Source organism: Brugia malayi (assembly GCF_000002995.4).
Source record: "Brugia malayi strain FR3 genome assembly, contig: Bm_v4_Chr4_scaffold_001, whole genome shotgun sequence".
Lineage (NCBI taxonomy): Eukaryota > Metazoa > Nematoda > Chromadorea > Rhabditida > Onchocercidae > Brugia > Brugia malayi.
This window is the reverse complement of record NW_025062478.1, coordinates 9,000,702-9,025,187: the sequence shown is the minus strand read 5'-3', so window position 1 is coordinate 9,025,187 and position 24,486 is coordinate 9,000,702. Positions and strand designations below refer to the sequence as shown.

At 32.2% G+C, this 24,486-nt stretch overlaps 6 protein-coding genes across 7 annotated transcripts; all 6 read left to right on the top strand.

The window, feature by feature from the left end:
• Window positions 1-544: 544 nt before the first annotated feature.
• Window positions 545-3,582, top strand: Bma-dlst-1.1 (Uncharacterized protein; the record flags this gene model as incomplete). The annotated part of the gene is made up of 9 exons (XM_043082197.1): window positions 545-592; window positions 1,109-1,268; window positions 1,422-1,496; window positions 1,703-1,758; window positions 1,852-1,963; window positions 2,267-2,371; window positions 2,539-2,779; window positions 3,004-3,134; window positions 3,395-3,582. 9 exons carry the CDS (start codon window positions 545-547, stop codon window positions 3,580-3,582), a joined length of 1,116 nt encoding a protein of 371 aa, XP_042938131.1.
• Window positions 3,583-3,959: 377 nt separating this feature from the next.
• Bma-dlst-1.2 (Dihydrolipoyllysine-residue succinyltransferase component of 2-oxoglutarate dehydrogenase complex, mitochondrial precursor, putative) lies at window positions 3,960-4,366 on the top strand (the record flags this gene model as incomplete). Its single annotated transcript, XM_001898338.2, has 2 exons — window positions 3,960-4,144; window positions 4,279-4,366. The coding sequence occupies 2 exons, from the start codon at window positions 3,960-3,962 to the stop codon at window positions 4,364-4,366; spliced, it is 273 nt and encodes a 90-aa protein (XP_001898373.1).
• Window positions 4,367-5,623: 1,257 nt separating this feature from the next.
• Bm6143 (Uncharacterized protein) lies at window positions 5,624-8,589 on the top strand (the record flags this gene model as incomplete). Its single annotated transcript, XM_001898339.1, has 10 exons — window positions 5,624-5,792; window positions 5,962-6,143; window positions 6,371-6,434; window positions 6,616-6,739; window positions 6,823-6,895; window positions 7,029-7,125; window positions 7,322-7,568; window positions 7,724-7,837; window positions 8,000-8,096; window positions 8,461-8,589. 10 exons carry the CDS (start codon window positions 5,624-5,626, stop codon window positions 8,587-8,589), a joined length of 1,296 nt encoding a protein of 431 aa, XP_001898374.1.
• A 1,764-nt stretch (window positions 8,590-10,353) lies between these two features.
• Window positions 10,354-13,188, top strand: Bm10507 (Uncharacterized protein; the record flags this gene model as incomplete). Its single annotated transcript, XM_001898340.2, has 6 exons — window positions 10,354-10,413; window positions 11,264-11,314; window positions 11,735-11,923; window positions 12,211-12,306; window positions 12,578-12,776; window positions 13,007-13,188. The coding sequence occupies 6 exons, from the start codon at window positions 10,354-10,356 to the stop codon at window positions 13,186-13,188; spliced, it is 777 nt and encodes a 258-aa protein (XP_001898375.2).
• Window positions 13,189-15,050: 1,862 nt separating this feature from the next.
• Bma-natc-1 (corneal wound healing-related protein, putative) lies at window positions 15,051-21,144 on the top strand (the record flags this gene model as incomplete). Its single annotated transcript, XM_001898341.2, has 16 exons — window positions 15,051-15,216; window positions 15,456-15,521; window positions 15,807-15,991; window positions 16,264-16,395; window positions 16,812-16,913; window positions 17,129-17,265; window positions 17,482-17,588; window positions 17,800-17,987; window positions 18,262-18,428; window positions 18,660-18,825; window positions 19,031-19,203; window positions 19,472-19,554; window positions 19,702-19,844; window positions 20,093-20,253; window positions 20,580-20,772; window positions 21,079-21,144. The coding sequence occupies 16 exons, from the start codon at window positions 15,051-15,053 to the stop codon at window positions 21,142-21,144; spliced, it is 2,235 nt and encodes a 744-aa protein (XP_001898376.1).
• Window positions 21,145-22,772: 1,628 nt separating this feature from the next.
• Bma-mrps-2 (28S ribosomal protein S2, mitochondrial, putative) lies at window positions 22,773-24,325 on the top strand (the record flags this gene model as incomplete). 2 transcript variants are annotated; one of them, XM_001898342.1, is made up of 5 exons in its annotated part: window positions 22,773-22,903; window positions 23,101-23,203; window positions 23,403-23,491; window positions 23,641-23,797; window positions 24,116-24,325. In XM_001898342.1, the coding sequence occupies 5 exons, from the start codon at window positions 22,773-22,775 to the stop codon at window positions 24,323-24,325; spliced, it is 690 nt and encodes a 229-aa protein (XP_001898377.1). The 2 variants fall into 2 exon arrangements, with proteins under 2 accessions (XP_001898377.1, XP_042938130.1); XM_043082196.1 differs by having other exon boundaries at window positions 23,328-23,491.
• Between the last annotated feature and the right edge of the window lie 161 nt (window positions 24,326-24,486).

Sequence of the window (24,486 nt, the reverse complement as noted above, 5' to 3'; positions counted from 1 at the left end):
GAAATATGAAAGTTTCACTTAATAGGTGAAAACTTAGCTTTATGAAATTCTTTTTGTTGCAAGATCTTATGTATTTAGGGAAATCCTTCGTTAATTTATTGTGAGCCTTGTAGCGATCAGTTGTGTTAATATATGTGGTCACATTAATATCTCATATATCTCATTATCTCATTAATATCTCATTATCGTCATTTATTGTATCAATAGTAATTTCTCCAGCATGAATAAAGATTACTGCAATATTCAAAGAAGTACTGAGATGTAAATAAATGAAGTTTTATTCATCAGGTAGTTTTATGGATCAATTTCTTGAACTATTAGTATTGTAGACTCTCCTCACAATATTTCTGGTAATTTGGAAGCGTGCAAGGTTTGTTACTGTTATGTAAAACATGTGTATTGAATTTTCTGCTTAATCGTACTTTTTGCAGATTCTCTTATATTTGTTGTGACATTTAATGCAATAGCAAATTTAGCCGAATTCCATTCTTACAATTTTTCAAGTTCTACAAGTATTTTTTTGCTGTCAACAGAACGCCAATCCATGTTGCGACGTGCCGCTTCTGCGTATAGTCGTGTGCTGGTGAATCAGGTTCCGATTTTCATCTCTTTGTTATCGTTAAATCTGATTTGTAGCTTCAACAGGATAGATAGAAGGACAGTAATGTAAACCATGTAGTTACAGTAGTTTTGCCGATAGCTTTCTTGGTATTATAGTGTATTTCAGTCTCTGCTTTATCTTTTGTGGCTTTAGATTTTAGTAGTTTTGAATAAATCCATACTAGAGAGAGAAGCCATCATAAAAGCTTTTCGTAAGGATGACAGTTCTTTATTTCCAAAGAGAGATCATAATTTCAAATTTCTATGTCTATTTTAGATGCAAGAAGTTTCTTGTCATTATGCTCTTCCACCTTTCAAAAAGCATTCTTTCTCCTTGTTCGTTTTTCCATATTTCACTTCCCACCCAGAAGGGCAAGTGAGATTCTAAGTGTTACATAGTGATGCACGCTACTTGAATTATATTTAGCTGAAGAAAACCGAAGGAAAACAGCGATATGCATTGATCAATCAGTCTAGATACTGTTAATGTTACATGCATTGTTTTCAGCCAAATGGTAAAAAGTTATTATTCAACAAGTTATTATTCAACAAGCTACGTATTGCGCAATGCCGAAGATATTTTGCCGTACCACAGTCACTGATTCAACAAAACCGGTTGTTTTATTATTTCGATGTAGTTGGACAATTACATACGAGCCAATTATGCTGTTTGTTTTTTGCAGTTTTAGTGAAATCACATTTATAAATACATTATTAAAGATAATTTTTGTAAGTAAATCTAATTTCCTGACAACTTATCTTGTGCCGAAAATTTTAATACTTTAATAAATTTTATATTTAAATCAATCATTGAGTTTTAGATGCTGATATCATAGAAGTGGAAGGACCTGCTTTCGCGGAGTCGATCTCTGAAGGGGATATTAGATGGTTGAAACGTTAGTTTCTACATAAAAATCAATTTGTTTCTTTTTTTTATTTTATTTATTCAGTTGAGTTACTTAGATATTTTGCCATTCATTATTAATAAAGGCTTGCTGTAGAAAAAGGGTGATTATGTAAATAACGGGATGTTATAAATCGTAACTTTTACTCTAAATAGTTATTGACTTTGAAATAATCTCTAGAATGTGACTGATTTCAGAAAAGGGTGAATTTGTCAATCGAGATGATTTGGTTGCTGAGATTGAAACTGATAAGGTTAACTCTTCTATTTTTAGTTTGTTTTATCAAAATATATATATATATTATTTTAGTTAAAGAATGATTACTAATATTAAATGTTTTTTTTAGACAACCGTAGAAGTACCATCCCCACAGTCAGGAACAATAGTCGAACTTTTAGTAGAAGATGGCGGTCGAGTAACAGCACATCAGAAACTGTATAAACTAGAAGTTGGAGGAGGTAAGCCGTGATTTATTTTTAGGGAACTACATTTGTATCCTTTCAAATATCTCTTTTTGTCACTTCACTTTGTTTGGATCGGATCCAACCATGCATCTTTTCGTAAAAGACTGATAATGCTATATATATATATATATATATATATATATATATAGGCTTAAGGTTTTTAAACGTTAAAAATTCATAATTGCCAGCTTATAGAACAGCATTTATAGACCTTTGGCAATTAAAAACTACTGTCTGTAAAAACTGTAAGATGTTTTTTGTAAAACTGTAATGATTACAGAGTAATTGTATTTTCAGAAGCACCTGCTAAGAGTACAAAAGAAGCGAAGCAACCAGTAGAGGAAAAAACTCCGCCACCACCAAAGGCTGATTCGGTGCAGACATCACCTTCATCTAGTCCAGGTGAGGAGCTACATTCAATATTCTTGTACTTTTGAATTCATCTAATTTGAATTTATAGAACTGATCTATTTTAAATTCATAGAACTGCAATGACTCGAGAAGGAATTTTAGGTATAAACGAGTTGTGAAAAATGAACTATCGTATTCATATGTGAGATGTGTTTCAGAAAAGCCAGTCACTCCATCTCCAATGAAAATTGCAGCTGCACCTCTTCCATCGTATTCCCAACCTAAGCCAGATTCTCCTATAGAGAAAGTACCATCACTCACTGATCATAGTCCTTTTACTGGTTCAAGAGATGAGACACGCGTGAAAATGAACCGAATGCGTTTAAGAATAGCACAGCGGTTGAAAGACGCTCAGAACACTTACGCTATGCTTACTACTTTCAATGAAGTGGACATGAGGTACTGCCTTTTTTAAAAATATTTTCGAACAAGTCTTTGTTAGGTAATTTTGGAATGTGTAGTAGCCTGTACTGAAGAATCATATGATTGAGGAAGAAAAAATTTATTTAACTCCGAGAAGTTTCCACCTATGGAGAAAGTTGTAATTATCTTGTAGCAATTACAAACTGTCTGTGTTCAATTAAATTTAGAAAGTTTAAATTGGCAGAAGGATAAACTTTCAGCAATGTACTGGAAATGAGGAAACGCTATCAAAAAGAATTCATCGCAAAATATGGCATTAAAATTGGATTGATGTCGCCATTTATTCGAGCATCGGCTTATGCGTTACAAGAATTTCCCACCGTTAATGCTGGTGAGTTTCTTATATCTGATGTTCTGAGGTCTCCTGTTGGATTAAGATTCAAATTTTGATCCATCATCTGAATTTTTTGAATCCTGCCATTATTCGTTGCTAGCTATATGATTCATTTCTATCTTTCTGAACTTTTATGGTCTTTTTAATATTGCTACCTTAATTTTCTACCGGGAGAACTTCGGTCTGTTAAATCGGTCGATAATTATAAAAATTTTGATAAAGTGAATCGGAAAAGATGGGAATTTTGTTTATTTTAGTAATCGATGAAGGCGAGATATTGTATCGGCATTATATTGACGTGTCAGTTGCAGTCGCTACACCGAAAGGTCTGGTAGTGCCCGTACTGCGTAATGTTGAAACAATGAATTATGCAGCCATCGAAAAGACACTGAATGAATATGCAATTAAAGTACTTTCCTGTTTCTATAGTTTTTTGGTATTTTGATTTTTATAACCATGACTAGGAATTTTTTTTTTCAATATAAAGGCATATCTTTATCCTATTACTTGCAGATACCTAACTTTTTTTTTGACTTTATAGAAAATAAAGGGAGAAGCGCACAAGGATTTCGTAAGATTTCTATAGATTTGTCTTATATTAATCAGTTTGAGCTCTGACTGTTTTGAAAATGCCGTACATTCTTTTCTTGCTAAAATGATAAATAAGACGAATGACCAAAAGTATAGAAGGAGAAGTAGGATAGTAGGAGGTAAAACCAAGCTGTGGTCTCATAACAAAATTCCTGAAGTTCGGTTTATAAGTAGTTTGCTGAATTCAACGTTTGATTTTATGCTCGGGACGGCAAACTTGCAATCGAAGATATGGAAGGTGGGACGTTCACAATCAGTAATGGTGGTGTTTTTGGTTCAGTGTCTGGAACACCAATCATCAATCCACCACAATCAGCAATTCTGGGGATGCATGGCGTCTTTGACCGACCGGTGGCAGTAGATGGAAAGGTTGAAATCCGTCCTATGATGACTATAGCACTGACGTATGATCATAGGTAAAATTGTTACCTTATTTTCGGAATTTATTCAAGATAATTTTTCAAATAATCTGAAATGGAATATTTCTTGGTTCAGTGTAACAACACAATCATCTGCATTAATCATTTCATGTATGATTTACGTATTTCAGGTTAATTGATGGTCGCGAAGCAGTCACTTTTTTACGAAAGATTAAAACTTCAGTTGAAGATCCACGAACTATTTTGCTAAATTTGTAGAAATTTTTTAGGTCAACTTATATATTTTAATTGTTAAAGTCAGGGTGTCTTTTCCAGTTTTAAATGTATGAAATATTTTATCTTAGGTTTGATTAAATTGTATTGTATAATTGGTCATAATATCTATTCCTATTTTTTGCATCAATTGAAAAATTTGAAATTATTTTTGGAGCTAAAAAGCCTACAGGCTTTAACTATGAAAATTTTTCAACGTTTTCTCTTCCAAATTTCTGAAGGTATAAGGAATTTTGTTTTTAAGTCTTTAATGTTGTTAAAGAATTTACATTTAACACACTTAAATTCTAGTAGCATTAGATAATGACAAGTAATTCATTTATATGCTTGGGAGCAAATAAATCTTGCGGCACACGTAATTTTTACGGCATATTTTAGCTCTTTGCAATTGATTTTTCTGAACTTCTGCTCATTTTAAAAGGATATTTAGCTGCTGGTAACGACTTATTACATCAGTTTCATACATATCAGAATTAATTTCCTAATTATCAGCGATTTTTAAAATATCTGCAGAATTTCCTTATCATGTTTGAAGAATTTGCTATTCTAAAATTCAGTAATGTGAAGCTGTGATAATAAGTTGTTAATATTAGTGAAGAATTACCTCCGGGCATGTGTTCTTTCTCTGTTGATTAATTATTTTCGTGATTGCTATGAACTGTTTTCAAAACGGGAGTTTCGTGTTTTACAGAATAGTTAATATCGGCTGCAAAAATCTTGGCGAAGAAACTGTAGAGTATGCGCTTCACATTCCATTTGTAGATGTGTAAAATTACATTTTTTTTTTCACAGTTTTTTGATAGTCGTGAAAATTTCACGAAAATGATGTACAAATCAATTGCCGTAATTAAAATAGCATAGAATAAGTGTAAAGCGTGACCGAAGCAAGCTATAATTTTGAACATCTGTTCTTTTTTTGCTACAATCTTGATAAAATAAACTTCAACTGACAGTATTTGTTGTATAGGAAGAATCAGCTGATGGTGCTGGGCTTAAGCTTTAATATATAGCAAAGTTTTCGACGAAATTTTGATCTTCAAGTTATGAGAAAAACATGGAATCATGGAGCGGTACATTCGTTTGTGCTTAACTGTTCTCGAGTTTCGCTTATTTCAGCATGGAAAAGGTGCTGCAATCGCCTTTGTTTTATAGATTTAATGTCAGTTACAAAAAATTCTCTTTGTTCTTTTGATAAATTATGAGAATTTTATTACCTTTGGAAATTTTAGTTGGGTCAACTAGATGGCTGGTAATGTGAGTCATGTCTCTGGTCCCATACAGTCATTCGTATTTCTGGATGTGGAGGCTAGTGGACTTTTCCCAATCGATGCAATGAATCCACTGGATGATCCACCAATTCCAGGCAGTCAAAGGGACTTGTCTCAAATATTACTCAATCATATCAGGCTTAGTTAATTTGTATTTTATTTGTCTCTTTTATATTGCATGTTTATTTGGAATATTTAAATCTTTCAACGTTCACTGAGTTATAACTCATTTAATTTGAGCCCTAGATGCTATATAAAACCAAAGCCTAACTAACTTATGTGACCACAGATTTTCTTCTTTTATGGTTTCAGCTAGTTCCAATCAAGCCCCTCATATTATGGAAATCAGCCTTGTTTCGGCTACAAGAAAAGCAATTTTATCTGGGATTCGAAAGATGGATGCAGTGATGAATAATGATGAGGCAGATGATCAAGCATCACTTCGTTCCAGATCCAGTAGTTTCCGAATTCCATGCAACATCTATTCCGCACAGGTTTTCAGTGCTGTACATTCAGTTTAATCGAAAATCAATAACTTCTGAGTTATACCTTATTTTCTGTAAGTGATATCACGAATTTTTAATGTGTTCGATAAACAGTCTCTCTAATTGACCGTTTTCGAAGCGTATTACAGAATAATTAGGGGGTAAATTTTCTTTTTAGTAGATTTAAGGTTAACAATTGTGTTTTAGTTACATTATATCTATGTTGTATTTTGCAGATAAAACCTAAAATGAACCAGAAAGAATGGACAGAGTACGAGAAAGGACGCTTTCTACGTAGCGGTAATTTCAAGCTTTTACACTTTACTTTTTATCCCTCATTTAGAACATTATTTTACACATATGATATTATCATCCGTCATAAAATTGGTGTTACCACTTCTGCCTTCCTTATTCCTAGGCTTCTTTTGTTCCTAGCCCTTCCTTATTTCCAGTCATATTTGTCAAAAGCGAATGTTTTCAGTTTTTGTTTACTCTCGGGAAGACTTGGAAGACAAGAACGATTTTGCCACGGAATGGAAAGGATTGAAACTTTTTTTAGAACAAACGCGGAAGCCAGTTTGTATAATCGCTCACAATGGACTAAGGTTTCTTCTCTCATCTACCTTTCTATTACTATTTCTTAACACATTAGACGTTTGTTTATTATTTAAATCAGCGACTTTTTAAGGTTTGATTTTCGTATATTATACGCAGAGTTTGAACGAAGTGGTCTTCTGGATATCAGTCCTATTCCTAACCAGGTGTCATTTTTTCTTTCTAGCTTTAATGACACCTAAAATATTTAGTTCAGAAATCTGTTTCTGTGTTATTTGCTTTGAATTCCTTTCATATTGACAAAAAATCTGATTTCATTGAATGAGCACTTTGTTTTAGGTTTATTTTGTAGATTCTTATTTGATGTTTCTGGATCTGGAAAAGAAGTTCCATGACGAATTACGGACTGCCATTCAGCTGCTAGATTGGGGCCGTTGTAAGTTATCCAATATTTGACTATTTTGTAATGTTGTTAGTTATAATGAAAATAAGTTGATACGAAGAAAGAATTTACTTTTTAAAATGCCCTTCTTATGTTTTTACAATAATTCATATGGACATTATTTCTAACCATCAGAATCAGGGAATCAGGAAAAAAATTATGCTGGGTATCTAATAATTTTATGTTGTAGTATCACCACAACTGAATAGTGAAAATCCACTGCCATCACCACAGAAAATGTCGTCATGTTCAGTAGATGTAAATTCAAGGACTCATATGGACATTATTTCTAAACCATCAGGATCAGGGACACTCGAAGTAGAGGGCATCTCTGTAAGCGCACTGAAGACTGACAGTTCGACTGTTAGCTGGAAATCACAAGATACCACCACGTTTGTTGTTCCGGTTGAATGTTCAACTAGAATCGGACCGAAAAGGTCTATTGAATTAATTTCACTTATCAAAAACTGTGTTTGTGTTTTCCAGTATGGCGCATATTTTATTAAAAGTAAATCTGTTTAATTTTCTTGTCGTAGAATTAGGATTTATATATTATATGTGATTACTTCTCTACTAGTATGTTTATATACAGACCTGCTAGAAGGCAGCTTTTTATCCATACATCAGATGACCATCCATTAAACTTTATCCGTGCGACGAAATGGTCACCAGCTAAGAAGAAACGTATTCTACCGAATCTTTTCAAGTAAGTTATTTCTGTTGTCCGGGATACCGAAATTTTAGACTGTGATTTACAGATCTTGTAAACTTTTAGTTGCTAATTTGCGAAGATTTTTCAAATTTAAATCCTTGTTGTACTCATATCAGAATTACTGTTTTTGTTTAGCTTGAATTGATTTATTTTTAGACGTTCGAATGAAGGTGACTGGTTATTCAATAATCATTTTTCGATTGCATATTTTCGTGAAAAAGGCGCCTTCAAATTGGATTCCATGTATAAACAGGTTATCATTAAAGTCTTTTGCCTATAATTCTTTACAAAAAAACTTTAAGAAACACTTGAAGTGCTTTGATATGTGATAAAATTTATACATTATGTATGATTACTTTTCTGGTCCAAACTTCTTTATTTTATGAACCAGTTGGTTTATCGTAGGTACAATACCTTAATCTTATAATGCATGATATGATCATTGTTTGTTTTAAACTTTTAAGCTTCTATGAATGCTTTTAGCTATTACCACTCACAATTGTGAAATGGATTCAGATTGATTGTGAGATGATTTTTCATAAAAAAAAAAAAAAAAAAAAGTTTCAGTTATATTACTTTGAATTTAATTGAAAATCCAATTTTCATGTTCTTTCCAGTTGTTAAGTGGCGATTATGATGCCCATTATGCTAGAGATGATTGTGAAGCTTTGCTGAAAATTTGCATAGCATATGGAGAAGAATTTGTGGAATATGTGGACACGCATGCTGTTAAATTTCCATTTTAGAAAGGAGCATAAATAATATATCAAAAGCTATCCATATCTTGTTTATCAAATCTAATTCTTCTTTAAAACTTTGCATAGCACAGACTATTTTTTCTTGTTTAATCTAAAAACACTTGAATTGCAATTGAAGAGCTGGGAAAAGAGTGTAATCATAATAAATTCGATGGAAATTTTTCCTATTACCTATGTTTTAGTTATCTTTTTCAATTTATCGCAGCCTTATTTATCTATGTATTCAAAATGTCCGATATGCATTACTGACTGTTTTTGCTTGTTTAAGTATGTTGCATATATATATATTAGTGACTGGTTTGACTAATCTGTGATTAATGCGAGATTTGAATCTTGTATGTATTGTATTACACTGATGACCATTTCAATTTCTTTTATAACTTTTCATTTCTTAAAGGAAACTACATTTTTTGTGAAAATTTTCATGAAAATTGCTTCCAAGGCAAATCGTTCTATGTCTGTTTACAAGTAACATAAGCATTGTATTTGCGTTATTTTTTTTCCCATAGATCATGTTGTACATTTTTGCAAATTTCTTTTCAATTCCTTATTTTCATGATTTCTTTTGGTGATTGGTAACTGCACTTCTCTGAACCTATTCACTGATTTCACTATAAAAATCCTTATTTTATGCTTATATTTAATTGTCTATGTGTAATCAAATCTAAACAAAACATTTTTCCGTTTCTCAAGGCTGATGCTGTAAAACAGCTTCTAAAAACAAACCAAAAGAAATGTATTAACCTATGAAATACACTATTGTATTATAATACGTAATTGTTGAAGTGGAAGATAGGATGAGTGACGTTAACAGTGAGAGTTTCTTTCTGCACTGAACTGGTAGCATATAAAGGAACAGGTTATAGTAGTGATGTGATGGTTGCTGAATATTGCATGTCTCTTGAGAATATAGCTGCCAGAGTACGAGACAGGAAGGTCAAATTCAAGTAAAAATTACATTATCTTTCTATCAGGGTTTTCCTAAAGAATGAGAAGTTTTATCGGTAAGTAACATTCTTCTTATTTTGTCTGACAGGATGGAAATTTTTTAGTGTCAGGGAGTCATGAGATTATTGTTAAAACTTATTAGTTAAGAGAAGTGATGTAGTCTGCATCATTCATTATTACTTCCAGAACTAGAGTTTATCGAAAGCACTTTAAAATATTATTTCTACTAATCTGTTGAAGTATTCTATAGTCTTCATCCAAATACTATAATTCATCAAATAGAGGTACTGATTGTAATCTGGAAAATATAAATGTGAAGAACAAAACTCGATATATATTTAAAAAGGAAAAAAAAATAGATATATGAAAGATAAGTTGACAACACTCATTTCTTTTTACTCTCTGATTTATTGAAGTTCGTTCTTTCTACACTGACAGACTTTCCATAATTATCTTCATCACGACATCATTACTTGTCTTCTCTCTATACCGTTCATCTCATTCATCTATGAACAATTTGTCCGAATGCCATCATATCGAATGATGATAGATAGATAGCTGAAAGATATTTCCGGTTTTGTTGTGCCCAAACTATCTGTACTCTTTGCGCTTCTCAAGCTCCAATGTTCATAAACTTTATTACTCCATCATTCTCTCTTCCATTCTCTTTTCATTACCGATTGGTCGATTTTCTACTGCTATCCATCCATCCATCCATCCATCCATCCATCTATCCATTCACTCATCATCTATCCACCATTATCGTTTCAGATGAAATTGGTGTAAACTTGTCAACGCGACACGATGCATATCTTTTTGTCGGCTGATTGGTCACTCAAGGCCAAGGAATATGACATTTTCAAAGTATACTTCTTCATTCACTACATACCAATGTTTTGTTTAACTTAAAATTTATTCATTTTTTGTTAAATTTAATTTGAAATATGATTTATGTATAATGTATCTGTTTAATATCTTTTTTCTTTTCATTTCCTTTAATGGCTTAGCGAAATTTTATTAGATGACAATCTGGACAAATGACATTGCGGATAAAAAAAAAAAAAAAGAACAAAAGAGTATGAATTAAATAAGCACACGAAATTTTTCAATACAAATTTTTTAAATACAAAAAAAAAAAAAAAAAATTAAAAAAAAAGTTACTTGTTCTGTTGAATTATTTACGTCAAATTAATATTGGTAATTGTATTTTGATGCCTAAATGAAGTCGGTATGAAATACTTCGAAAAAAAAAAAAAAAAAGAAAACTGATAATAATATCACTGATGGAAAATAATTATACTAAGGATTTAATACTAAGATATATATATTTCTTTTATTTGTAATTATTTCTGATTAAAAAAAAAAAGAGAATTTTGTACGAAGACTAAAACCTGAAAGAAGATATAAGAAATTTTAAAATGTTCATAATTTAGAGCCATGAATTGATCTCATTGTTGAACTGAGATATTTTGTTTGCTTTTTATTGATGTACTGCTATACGTCATCACTCAACTGTTCTTCATTTCATCTCCTTCATCACTTTACCATCTACTCATTCACTGGGCTCTTTTTTCTTCTCTAGTCATCTTTTAGTAATCAATCAATCAATCAATCCTAATACCTTTTTAGCAGTCCCATTTTCCTCACAAACACTCCCCAACAGATTTTATGTTTCAAGGAAGGAATTAATTACATTTAATTTTTCAAATTTTAGATGGCCTATCATAAGGAGAATGTGCAACCGGAATTATTTGAATTCGTAAAGGTATGTATGTGCAATATCACGAAGTGATATATTTCCTTACAATTTTCCGAAGCTAACTTTTGTCCTTTACTCTATACCGTATCATTTCACGCGACACGTAATGTTGCATACATGTTGCACGCGAATGCGAGGAAGGGCATGGGTAGTGTGATGATTGAATTTTGCAGAGGGTAAGGGTGAATAAAAACTGATGTAATTGGTCAGTGAGATATTTGTGATGTTGGAGTGATTATTGGAAATATTAGTTGTATTAAGTTAAGCAGTTTTCAAGAAATCTGAGATGAAGTTTTACAGTTGATTCAAGTTAAGCTTACTGGGGATACGTATGCAAATAAAATTCTTCTATCATTATTGTTTTATTTTGAACATTTTTTCTTCTCATATCAAAGAGTTGGAATATTCGTTTCCTTTTACTTTCAGGCAACAGTTGTTCAAAAGTCTGAAGATGAAGAAATAACAGTGGAGATGCAGGAGTCTTCTGACAGTGAAAGCGAGATTGAACCATCTGTATATGAAAAGAGAAGAGAATTGAATGCTTGGCGAACCGTTCTAGCTGAGAAACTGTTCATCGAGGCCAAAAAAAAGCTTTATGCTGAGAAATTGAAGCAGGTTGTTCCTTTTTTTTTTTTTTTTTTTTTTTCGACATTTGTCGTTCTCTCGTTTCCTACGTGAAGTTCAAAAAGTAATTATAAATTTCATGCATAAACACTGGGTACAGATTTTGATAAATTAGACTTTGGGATAGGTTTTGTAGGCATAGTCTATGAGTGAAATGAGTGAATGAGTGAAATTTTTATGTGAAGATTGTTAAACCTGCCGAAATTTAATTTTACATCCGTCTAAGATTTTTATTAATAAATATAAGATAATTTGCTACTGTCGTTTATGTGTTATAGCTGGAAAAGAGACAAGCTGAGGTTTTGAGCCAAGAAGCAGTAGATTTTATCAAGAAAAAGGAAGAAATTCTTAAGGAATATCATGATAGATTGCAGGTGAAGTGTTTTGCTTTGCTATTTTTTGTAGATTCTTATAATGCTAACTGAAGGTCTAGGATGAGTTTTAGTATATTTTCTTTTTTTTTCTTTTTCTATAGTAAAATACAACACTTTTTTTGTGCTTGTAAGATCTTAATGTTCCTTCTATGAAGAATATAATTTTATTAAAAGCCCAAAACAGACAAGAAAATAATACGAATCACATTATAGAAATGCAATTGTTTATTAGTTCTGGCACAGTTCTGTTTTGAACGCAAGCACATTTTAGTACATTGAAGTTATTCGGGCGTTGCGGACTGAATCGTTAAAGAGGCGTACTATCGGTCAATTAGAGTGTGCCCAGCAGAATTTAAATAATAATAAACGGATGGCTTATGAAAAGATCGAGACAGATATTTGGACAAGGATGCAAAAGCTAGATGATGACATGAAAAAATGCGTAAGGGAGTATGTAAATTTCTGTCGAGGTACTGTTTTTTCCCATTTTTTTGTTTCTTTAGTGATGTATGTCTATAGTGTTATCTTTTTCTCCTATATATATAAAGTAGATATATATTTCTCTTCGCAGTCATTCTGCAAAACTGCAACACCGTTCTTTTACATTTCTATGAATGGCAACGATTAACAGAGTGTATGGCAGCAGGGACAAGGTTTATGTTTTTAATCATACGTTAAGTAGGTAGTTTAACTGTTTCAGAATTCGAACGAAGTAAGGAACGGGAACGGAGGAAACGAAAGCGTTATCCAGTGGCCAATGTAATTGAGCGGTTATTGGGTGATGCAGTATCCTCGCTGATAGATCCATATAATGAAAATGTTGACGAGGATCTCTATGTCTGCGAACAAGCTTTACGAGCTGTAAATGGAGGAGAAAACTAGCAATAGTTCAATCTGCATTTTCTATAAATAAAAAAATTCCTCATTAGCATTTCTATATTTCAAAGAAATCTCGCTAAGAATTGTGAGATTTCTCGGACATTTCATGGACAAAGTTTTCAGCATGCAAAAACTATATTGCGATGGCTGTGTTGCTTAATATGAAAGGTAAAAGATCCATCGTTTCTACTTGATTTTTTCTGGTGCTCTTGTTAAGTAGACAAATAATCTTTAGCACATTTATTAATGTTTGTGTTTTATTTAGATAATAAAAAGAAATGTTGAACAAATATTAGAAATAGACCAATTAAAAAGATATGTTCAGTTAAAAGGATAAAATGAATTTCAGTTAGAAAAAATTTGTATCCTTTATTGAAATGTTAGTTTTCTGATACGTTGTGAACCGGTAAACCATCTAGCGACTAAATGCATATTCATGTTAGCAAAATTATGAATTAATTGTTCATACTCATAAAATTTTGATTTGTTATTGCTCTTTTCTTTAATGCTCATTAATATTCCAGACCATGTTTGAGAATCTGTGGATTAGAGGGATTTAGACTTTTTGAACTTGATAGATTACAGTGACATCCTTTGAGGTCGGATCCTATTTTGAAAGCCTGAAGATATTTTACTGAAAGCTTATAAATATTCGACATTGCTCAGGGTCGTCATAATTACTTATTAACAGTATTAGAACATTTTCTTTTGCTCTTGTTGCCCTTATTAACCATTACTGTTCCTTTGATTTGTCTGATTGATTGTGTTCTCACTTTGCATAGTTTTGTTCGCCAAGCGGATTACCAGTAGCCGCTGAATTTTATTGACCATTTAGAAAAAAAAGAAAAACAAAAAAATAGATTTTTAAATAATGGTAGTCTTTCGACAATCAGTATACGTCATTGTAGTTTCAGCTGCAGAATTTCATGTTTCGTCGTAGTTTATCAGTTTTTATTTTGAGTAATTCTGTTAGACCGGCTGCCATAGTGAAAAGAGTTTCATTTACCAAACAAGTATCATATGAAATATTGCCTTGTATGTGAATATATCAAGTAGTTGTTATTGCTTAGCAGGAACTTCAGACTGTGTTTTAATTTTTACTGTGTTTGTACATTTTTTCATATTTTAAGAAGAGAGGATGAACTTGACGCAAACTTTTGTCCCTGAAGTTATCGCATTCTCAATTTCTTAGATATTTAAAAAATCCAATGATTGTTTATCTCTGTTATTTCAAGCAAACATTCTCCTCGGAATGTTTGCCTGAAGGCAAAGCTGTCATTTAACTGAATTCGAGAATGCTCTCTTCCTCAACCATTATATCTTACCTCAACGGTGTTACATTATTGGAGATTTTTTTAAGGTACCGGTAGAGAGATTTCTTATTTTCTATTTGTTTCATATAGTATATGATGTGCATAAGGAAGTATTGAGATTTTCTTGTCATCCATAAATAAAATAAAAACATTTCACGGAACGATGATGTTCATTTACCTGCTCATTTTGTATCGGTATTTATCAGAAGCGAAATATGGAAACAGCTTATCTCGTCTCCTTTTTTTTTTTTTTTTTTTTTGGCGACAAGGAGAATTTATTGGTTAGGTGAAGAAAAGAATTAGGTTTTTCGTTAATTTCAATTTGTAGTATTTCTAAAATGGTTTGTGATTTCTAGAAGGTAATCGCTGCATCTGAATTTATCGCATCCTCAGTTTTGATGGAGTGAAACAATATAATTTGTATGACTCTGCTTTCTGACGTGGTGGTATTAGTTTTCCTGAAATGTGTCTCTTACTGGAATTTTAGTTGCATTGAATAATGTTAGGTATACAATTGGTTCAAAATATGTTGACGGAAGTAAGGTTTTTAGAATGAGTGGAAAGGATGAGGCGCAGTCTAACGAGCTTCAAAGGTTGATTTCTGATGGTATGACTCTTGTATGTGCAGGAAACAGTGACGAGAGCTTACAGTCATCACATTCTCAACCTTCAGCTCCAATAGCTAATATTACTGATGACTTTTTTATGGAATGTAAAAGTGAGTTTTAAGTTTGATGTTCTCTTTTTTTTTTTCTTAGATTGCTTGGGAAAAGTTAAATTGGGTAGTGTGGAAGAAACGGCCAACTAAATTTTTCAAAGCCAGTTTAGGGGAGAAAGAAATAAGTAAAACGGCACTTCAGTTTGCTGGTTACATATGCAAATATATATATATATATATAAATGAAACATAGCAATGGTATTCATGTCATTACAAATTTTTCCTCACGAAAGTTTCAGAGTTAAACAATGGAGAACTGGTAATGGCTGATGATTTTCAACTATCGGAGGCAATGAGTGCAATAGGTTAGTTCTTTATACGCACGTTTTGATTTGACCTACTCATTCATAACCGCCAGACTATTGCATTGTGAGCAGCATTTCAAACTTGCTGTTCGAAGTTAAATCTCAAGACAGTCCTCGATTGTTTTAAATATTGATGTCCTAGTTGTAAAAATTCTATTTTATTTGCAAAGTCGAAAATTTTCCTTTTGTTTTTGCTTCAAAATTACTGGAATTATTAGGAATTTATATTTTCTGGATTAATTTATTTTTTGCAAAGGGTTCACAGCATCTAGAAAAAAGTTGTAGAGCTTATGGATCCAAAAATGGATATTGGCATGAAACCTTTTGATCCATCGACAGCTTTTGAAAGTTTAATAGCATCTGGTCGCCTAAACATTACCAGTATGGATGAGCGGGAAATGATAGCAACAATGGATGCTATGTTAGCTTCACTGATTTCTTGGCTTGAGGGGAATTCTATCGCACAAACGGTAAGAATCTTTCGATAACAAATGCAGATGAAGTAGTTTTTTTTTTTTTTTTGATGTGGTTTTTTTAACGTGTTTTTTACATGAAAATGTTTCTACTGTACTGCCAGAACGTATTTGGAAAACACAGGTTACAATACACTATGGTTATATTTTATTAGTCAACCTTACTTCATGATATTTATATCAAAAGAGATTCAAAAAAATATTCGGAATATTTATCCACTACTACTGTCTATTCTAAAATAATATATCCCAATATTGATATTTTGCAGTTGTTGACATGTGTTTTCTTGAATCATATGGATTCAGTAACCGATTCTGTGCTATCAGCTTTTTCTTATGGTGTTTTGGAGCTTACAACAGTTTTTCGTCATATTATACAGATGGCATCTGTTTATGAAGAAGTACTCATTGCTCTATCTTGTTTGAAACCTTTACTGCGCTGCCTTTCTTTCAAGATGGTCTTGTTAAACGTTCTAACGAGGAACAAATATTATTCTTGAGTTACTGTAGTAATTTTCAGGATTCATACATAAAAATAGTTTCACCAGAACCTTACAAGCTGAAGGTAGTACAACAGTTTTTCAATTCTAGAAAACTAAGTCTCTTCGTTACTAGCATTTAAAATTAACGTTATCGATAACTAGAAATTTGTTGATTCTTCGGTTTATCAGAGCGCTTTTGCTATCCACATTGGTATGTCATGTTCGGGAAAAGACGTTATATTTCTAGACAGATAATTTTCGAATATCTTAAATCATTTTTAATGTTTGCATCGTAAATATATAAGTTTTATGTTAAGTAAAACTAATTCGTTTAGGAAGACTTTAATGGGTATGCAGCACAGTTTCATCTGTTGCCGATACCTAAATTGACGAGTTCGTTGAAAGCAACTGAAATTGATTTGCAGCGGAGAATAAAAGTGGGTTTATTTCATTTTTTGCAACAGCTATTGACTGAAGAAACTTGATTTTCATTAATGGAATAATTTTTGAAGCTACAATATGAAACATATTTTTGCAAGGAAAAGGTACAAGAATTAGCTGATTTCGGTAAACAATTCTTCACAGAAGCAGGAAAATGGTGTGTTTATCGTTAACAACTCGTATTAATTATAGAAAGAATACTTCATTATAGCAAAAACCAGCCAATCAGGAATTACTGGATGCGGTGCTATATCGTATACAATTCATTCGCTTTATGCTTCTTTCACTCAGTTTATTGGTTCATTCTCCCACGAATTCTTATTCTCGATCAAATTCTCATTATTTCAGGTAAGCCAGAAATTCTTAGAAATAGATGTCTTTTGCTAATTACTTAACACTAAATCGTGTTAATTTATGAGAAAAATCTGTTTTGTTCTGTTTGTCAATCTACTAATTAGGTTTCAATATAGTTCAGGAATTCTTTCTTCTGAAAAAGATCAATTTTTTTCTCCATTACCAACTCAATGATTTTGAGTTTTTTAAATAAAAACTAGCAAGCTGTAGGCCCAATCTGGAAGAATGTGCTTTACATTTGAACATTGTTTGTCTATTATTGGACAAAATGGAATCAACCATATCTTTGGGGTTGCAACCACCGGAAAAGAATGATGGTATTTTATATAATGCTTCTATTTGTTTAATTTTAATTTTCCACTTTGAGATTTTGATGCTGTATCTCAGATGTAGATATAGTTGGTTTCTGAATTTTACTGAAATATTTACTTATTCATAGTTTTATGAAACCATTTCGTTTATTCGCTTAACAAACGCTCAATATTTTGACACTTTTTTTTCTTGCTTTTAACGTTTTTATTTCTACAGAAGATTATGCTTGGTTACCGGCATTCGAACCTGATATAAACAGAAGGCAGTTACCGCCAACATTTCCACGGAATACAAAGATGATAAATCGAACGGAAACTATACGATATTTAAAAAAACTTTGTTCAAAAATTTCATCTATTACCACTGAATTGCCTTCAAAAATTTCTAATATTGAAGACATAATTGTAATTTTTTCTTACTTCATTGGAAAAGATTTGCTAATCTATTAAACTGTAAACCTCTAAGCATTAATTCTTTTTGGAGGCATCTATTTGCTTCATCTATGTTTAAAAATGCTTACTCACTCTTTTTGCAAATTGAGATTAGGAACAATGAAGTAAGCTTTTATTAGTGTGCTAAATCATATATAGAAATTATAGTTGTGAAGCTATGTTAGGAATTCAAAATTAAGGAAGTTGTGTACTACTGATTTTAATTTCGTGCCTTATCAATTTTTAGGATTACTTGCGAACCTTTAGCTTAGCAGACAGTTGTGTTTTATCCCGTTCGCTGCTGCAGATGGTTCTATTTCCCAGTGACGATAATATTTTGGGACGTGTGCAGCTCTCCACTGTCATTGTTGATTCAATTCGCATATTTGCTGCACCACCAGTTCTTGATTCAATGTAGATTTTTAAAAATATCAACATTCTTATCCTTGATAAATGTCAATAACTCTGCCGAATTTTTCTAAATAATTCTTTCATCTTTTGCTTTCTCTCTCTCAAAAAAAGGGAGATTGATGCTCTTGTCATGTTTAAAGAAGTTTTTTGTGTTGTTTAAGAATCATTATTGAATTATTTAGGAATCATTATATTGAAGCGCTTGTGGTGGAATAATTTTTGATTTTGTTGAAGGAGTCAGGCCTTCAGCGTTGAACAGTGTCGTGAGTGCTGGGAAGAATTTGTGAATGATTCAGTAAAAGTTTTTCTCGGTGTAATTCAAATGTTTGGGCTGAATCCAGCTAGACAACGTGAAAAAATTGTCTGCTGTATTGAAGATTTCTCGACATTGCAAGCTGAGGTTTGTTTCTGTTCTTGATACGATGACATCTTCGACCATTTTAGTTGTTTAAAACAGATTGAAAACTTGTAAGCTTAATAGTTTGCGTGATGCAATCTAACGGTAGTAACTGTTTTTATTTAACTCCTGAAACTTGATCATTTTTCATTATCGAGGTAAGGCAACAAGAAAGTTGAAGCTATGTTAAATGTGTTTTTTGTTTTAGGCTGAACGTGCGGAGAATGCATTTGATTTGTATTACTTCGGCCAGGAAGCAACGATAAATCTCTCGTTGACGTCTTTCGTGATGTTACATACATTATCTCTTATAAAATATCATTTCTATCTGTCATTTTACCTCGATCTCTTTGCCTCATTTGAGTACTCATATGTTTATTGGTGAGCCTTTTCATTTTTTCCTCAGTTATAATTATAATTCTCCAAATAAATCTTCGGCTGATTGTAGAGGTGAATTTATATAATCAATTAATTCCCTTCAGTTTCAGATCTTGAGTAATATAGATTTTTTTTCCTTTTTCCAGAGCTGTTACAGATGGGATAATTTTTTGATTTTTTCTCCTTATGCAGTAACTTTTCGGCTTTTTCTTATACTAATTGTTGCATTTTTTTTCCCTTTACTTTTGGAAAAAGAAATGGTCTTTTACAGGTATTTAGGTGAAATTATATTTAAATGGTTAGTCAATACGTTAGACCGTTCTGTCACGCTCGTAGCTGCTGGCGAGAAAAGAAGTGAGCTTTTCTAAGTTCTTTGATATAAATACATACATATACTGCTTTAAGAAATGTAATGCAGTATTGCAAATCAGTCAAAAAAAGACTGAGGTGTTTGTTTGAAATTCCAATTAACAGAATACCGTTAAGCAAATAATCTTGCAGTGTCGAAAGTGCGGAAAAAAAGTGACCGCAAAAAATTGGCTAAGTGTAAGAAAGAAATTGAAATGAAGAAGAAAGCTGTAGAAAAGCAAAGATTTTTATTATTTTATCGAGCACAGGCTAAAGTAGCCGAAGCATTTTTTATGGTTAGCTATTTCTGCACAGCTTTAATTTTTATTGTGCAAACCTCTTTCGATCATCGTCGGAATTAACTGGTCAGTGGGACGTATTTCATCGCTATTTACAACATTTTCATGTGTGCTTAACAAATGCTCTTAGCTCCTAGTTTTCTAGTTTTTATGTGCATTTACTTTGCCTTTTTGAGTACTTCAAAATATTTGACGATGGCATAGCGGTAAATTACTTTTGTAACGGATATTTTGAAATGTTATAGGCGGCAGTTGCTTTGATAGCAACGGGTAAGATTCGAATGCCTTTATCAGATACGGAACAGTCTCGTTTCGAGCATCGCATGTCACCTTTTTCGTCTCTCAACTCTGTCACTTTCCGCATTGCTCTTTTTGTTGAATATGCTCAGTATATCCACATCTCAAGGTCATTTTGTCGTATAATTCCCGATTGCATAATATTTTTTGTAATTGACACTTCCGTGTAGGAGTAAATAAGAAGTACTCTAAGAATTAGATTTTGATAGATAAGAAGAACTAAGTTCAGTAGTGAAGATTTATCTCATTTTCAGTAATCTTTTGGTTTTTTGGTTTCACTTTAGAGTAATGAAATTTTCAAAAATAAAAAAGATGTATCTCATTATCTTCTCAATCAGAGAGTATGCGATAAGTTTTCCAATCCGGTTTTTGGAGCGATTTGAAATAACTAAAGGCGTTGATTTAAGTGTTAGGATATAATTTTTTGAACTTCAGGATAGAATCGTTGCGAGCGCTTGGTGGAGCTAAGTGTTTCTCAATTGCAGCGGATGCATTTGACTGGGCTCGAGGTGAGTTAGAAAGTTTGAGCGGTAATGATGAAATCGCGCAGGAAGCTGCTGCTATTGCCCGAATATGTAAGAATAACGCAGTTGTTTCACGGATAATTTCTTCGGGCAGCAAAAATGAGGTAAATCTGATCCACTAGTGATCGTTATGTAATATTTTATTCACTATCTGAATCATTAAAAATACGTGAAAGGAAGAAAATATTTGCTGTGCTTTATTATAACGATGTTTTTGCTTTTAATTCAAGACTTCGAATGATGACTTTAGGAATGTCATAATATTTCCAGTGATAAGTGTGTCTACTTTAATCTTTTATTATATTCTCTTGAATTATCGATTACAAACCATTCCATCATCTCAGTTCACATGAGATGGATTCCGTAATAAGATCTCTTTATCGTTTTTTCATACGTCATCATTTTTTCAGTCTCAAATCGATTTTGTATTCAATGGCGACTCATCATACATGTATCCTTTGCTCAAAATTACTTGATCAAATATGGCAGCGATAGATTTTTCTCCTTTTCATTTTTTTTTTATTAAATGTTGCTAGACGTGATATTTTGATATTCTTTTACATATATTAGTATTCATCAAATCTGGTGAATACTTTCTTATGTAATTTGTTTTATATCATTTTTTTTTTTTTTTTTTTTTTGATGGCCCAGTTGCGGAAGTGTTAATTCTACTTTTTTCATAGAACGTTTCACTCACTTTGTATGAAGTGGGAATAAAATGCTGTATTCAGATAGTTCACGTCAAACTTCAAAATTTAGTCTCGACAGCAATTTATTGCGACTTATAGCAAATGTATTCGTGCGTAGAATAGGGATGAGTGCGACTTTGTCTGGAATTTAGAAAAAACGGTCATAGAATTACTTTATTTGATTTAGTAACAGCTGGAATTTGAAATTCAAGTTGAATTTGCAGTTTTTGCTAGGTTTCTCGCATACATAAAAACTTTTTGTGGCAACTGCTTTGCTCTGTGGTAGTATAAAGACAGGTTACTACATTATATTGAATTGTGAACTAATGTTGAGCATTCAAGATAATATCGTATTTTGTAGAAATTTTTAATATTTCATGAAAAGTTTTATTTTCATTTCTGATAAAATCCCCTGCAAACTGATGCAAGGATTCGGTTTTCTATTGCTGTCTGGGAAGCTCATTTAATGCATTTTTCTTTTTTTTTTTTAATTCAGCAGTGTTGAAGATTTCATCGCTAGCTGTTGATTTATGTCCGTTATACTTTCTTTTTGACTTTGACTGTTTAGTTGCTCATTTATATTAGGACACATTTAAGTTGACTGCTTGAGATCAGAAGTGTCTTAGTTAGTTTATGAAATTTTTAACTTGTAGTTTTGAATTGTTTACACAGCATTTTTTTACACAGCTTTTTACTTTGTATGTTTTATTTTGAATAATGAATAGAACTTGTGAACTCTTGTTCTTCACTGTCATCTCTTTTGAAGTGATATGTTTGGGCGAGACAGATGGTACCGGTTGCGATGATCAACTGGTGTTAGGAAGATGGCAAAAAGTAATGCAAGATCGGTTTTTCTATTTTCCTTATGATAGTAAATGCTTACTTGTTACAATGTTCTTTCAAATCTGTGCAATGGTTTTCCTTTAGGAGTTATTTATACATGATGTTAAAATAAAAAAAATGAATTTACAGGCTAGTTTTGTGTGTACTGTTTAGCATCACCATATATTAAATCATTGAAAGAATCAAAAATCGTCTAAATTACGTATTAATTCCTTCCTTATACAGGAGGAAGGATTGGAAGTAAACGAAAAGTTGACTGTTGTGAAGCTCTATTAGATTATCGAAATACTTTTCAAAGTACTGGGGTATAGGAATTATTTAAGGGTTTTGAGTAACTGATTAGAGCAGTATAACTGTGTCAAGAGTGAATGGATTTTTTTTGTTTGTGTGATGACATTGAGGCAGCTGGTCACCAAATCTCGTATTATGTTGTATTATATGGTAATTCTCAAATAAAGTAATCTTTTTCATGCGGAAATTTCTTTCGAACTTCAATTTTCCACAATTATATAGGACAACAATTATAGAATCAACTCTGGTGATTGAAACTTCGAGTAGATATTATTAATGACATGCCTAAGCCTGTATTCCTTCGACGATTTGCTATGACATTCCGACACTGTGTACGAGAGCACGCATCAGTGGTAGAGGAGCCAAGTACTGATTTGCTTGAAAAGGCTACCGTTCGTCCGTTTGTTCTTCTGTAAGTAATCATTTTCTTGCATCTATTAATACATAGGCAGTTTTTCTACTGCGTGAAGCGGATTTTGCAAATTCGTTCCTCACTGCACTTAGGATCCTTTTTTCTGCTAAGTAATGTTTTAATACCACAGAATAGCATAAATCGAATTTTGAGTTGAACTTTAGAGATTTTCGAACGAAACTGTTCTTTTATTCCAGAAACTATGTGGATGATATTTTGAAGGAGAGGGATCATTTCGGTTTCAAGAAAATGATTACCATAGATGATTTATTCCATGCACGAGTACACTATGGCCATAAAGTAAGTTAATAATATTTCATGAACAATAATAACGAAAAAATTACGCTATACTTCATCTGAAACGAAAGAATAGAGAGTTGCGAGAACTTCACACTAAGTCTCAAGCCTTCCACATTTTTTCCAGGTTGGAACAGTGAATGACAGAATGAAATGGTCGTTATTTGGCGAACGTTTAGGTATTTGTATTTTTGATTTACAGAAAACGCGTGAATGCTTGATTACGGCATTAAATTTTGTTGCTCATTTAGCAATGCGTGGTGGAATGTTCCTATTCATTACGACAGAAAGGTGAGAGAATTAGAACTGATTTAATTGAAATTAATTAATTAAGCTGCAAAATCTCATGCTACAATTGATAACTTCAGAAGTGTTACTAGAGTAAGCTAGGTCTATCAGTGTAATATTTTTGTTTCTTCAGAAAAAAATTTTTTTTTCAGGAATAATATGCTAATGGTTGAGCGAAAAGCTCTAGAAATAAATGAGTTTGCGCACGTGCGTGGTTGGAAAGAGGATACTTTACTTAATGCGAAAGCATTATTTGGTGCACCTGTACGTTTGCCGGACACGATCATATTCCTGTCTACATTAACATCGGTTTGCTTATTTTCATACACTGTTATTTTTTTCTTTCTTTCTAAGCAATGTTCACTTCTTAATCTCCAACTTCAAGACTTAAAGTGCTCTATTTTAATAAAAAATAAATAAGGCTGTTAGATATTTTACGAGAATAATCACTTTCCTTTTTTTAATCTATCAACCTTATAATGTGAGAAAATTTTATGACGTTTCTTTCTCTTTTTTTTAATATTAAAAATTCATAGAATGCGAAGTATGAAAAACTTATCTATAAAATAATTTATGAAACAAACACTTTTTCTTAAAATTCAATTTTCATACAGAAAAACACTCCAGGTATTAGAGACGCATCCAGCAGTACGCGAAGCAGCAAAAATGGTAATTCCAACGATTGGTATCGTCGATTCCAATGCTGATCCTACCAATATTACGTACCCGATTCCCGGAAATGATGACTCAGTATCCAGTGTACAGTATTTTATGGATTGTTTCGTTAAAGCTGTCAAAGTGGGAAAAGAAGCACGACGGTCGTTACTTTCTAATTAACAGTTAACGACTCTAAAAAATTGAACTTACTTTTATTTAGCATATTTATAGCCTGAATCCTGTTATTAGTGCCTAATTGCTTCAAAACTAAGTCATGCATTTCTATCAACATTACCATTACATTAATAGCTTAAATTTTTTATTGCTGCTTCTGTACTGGT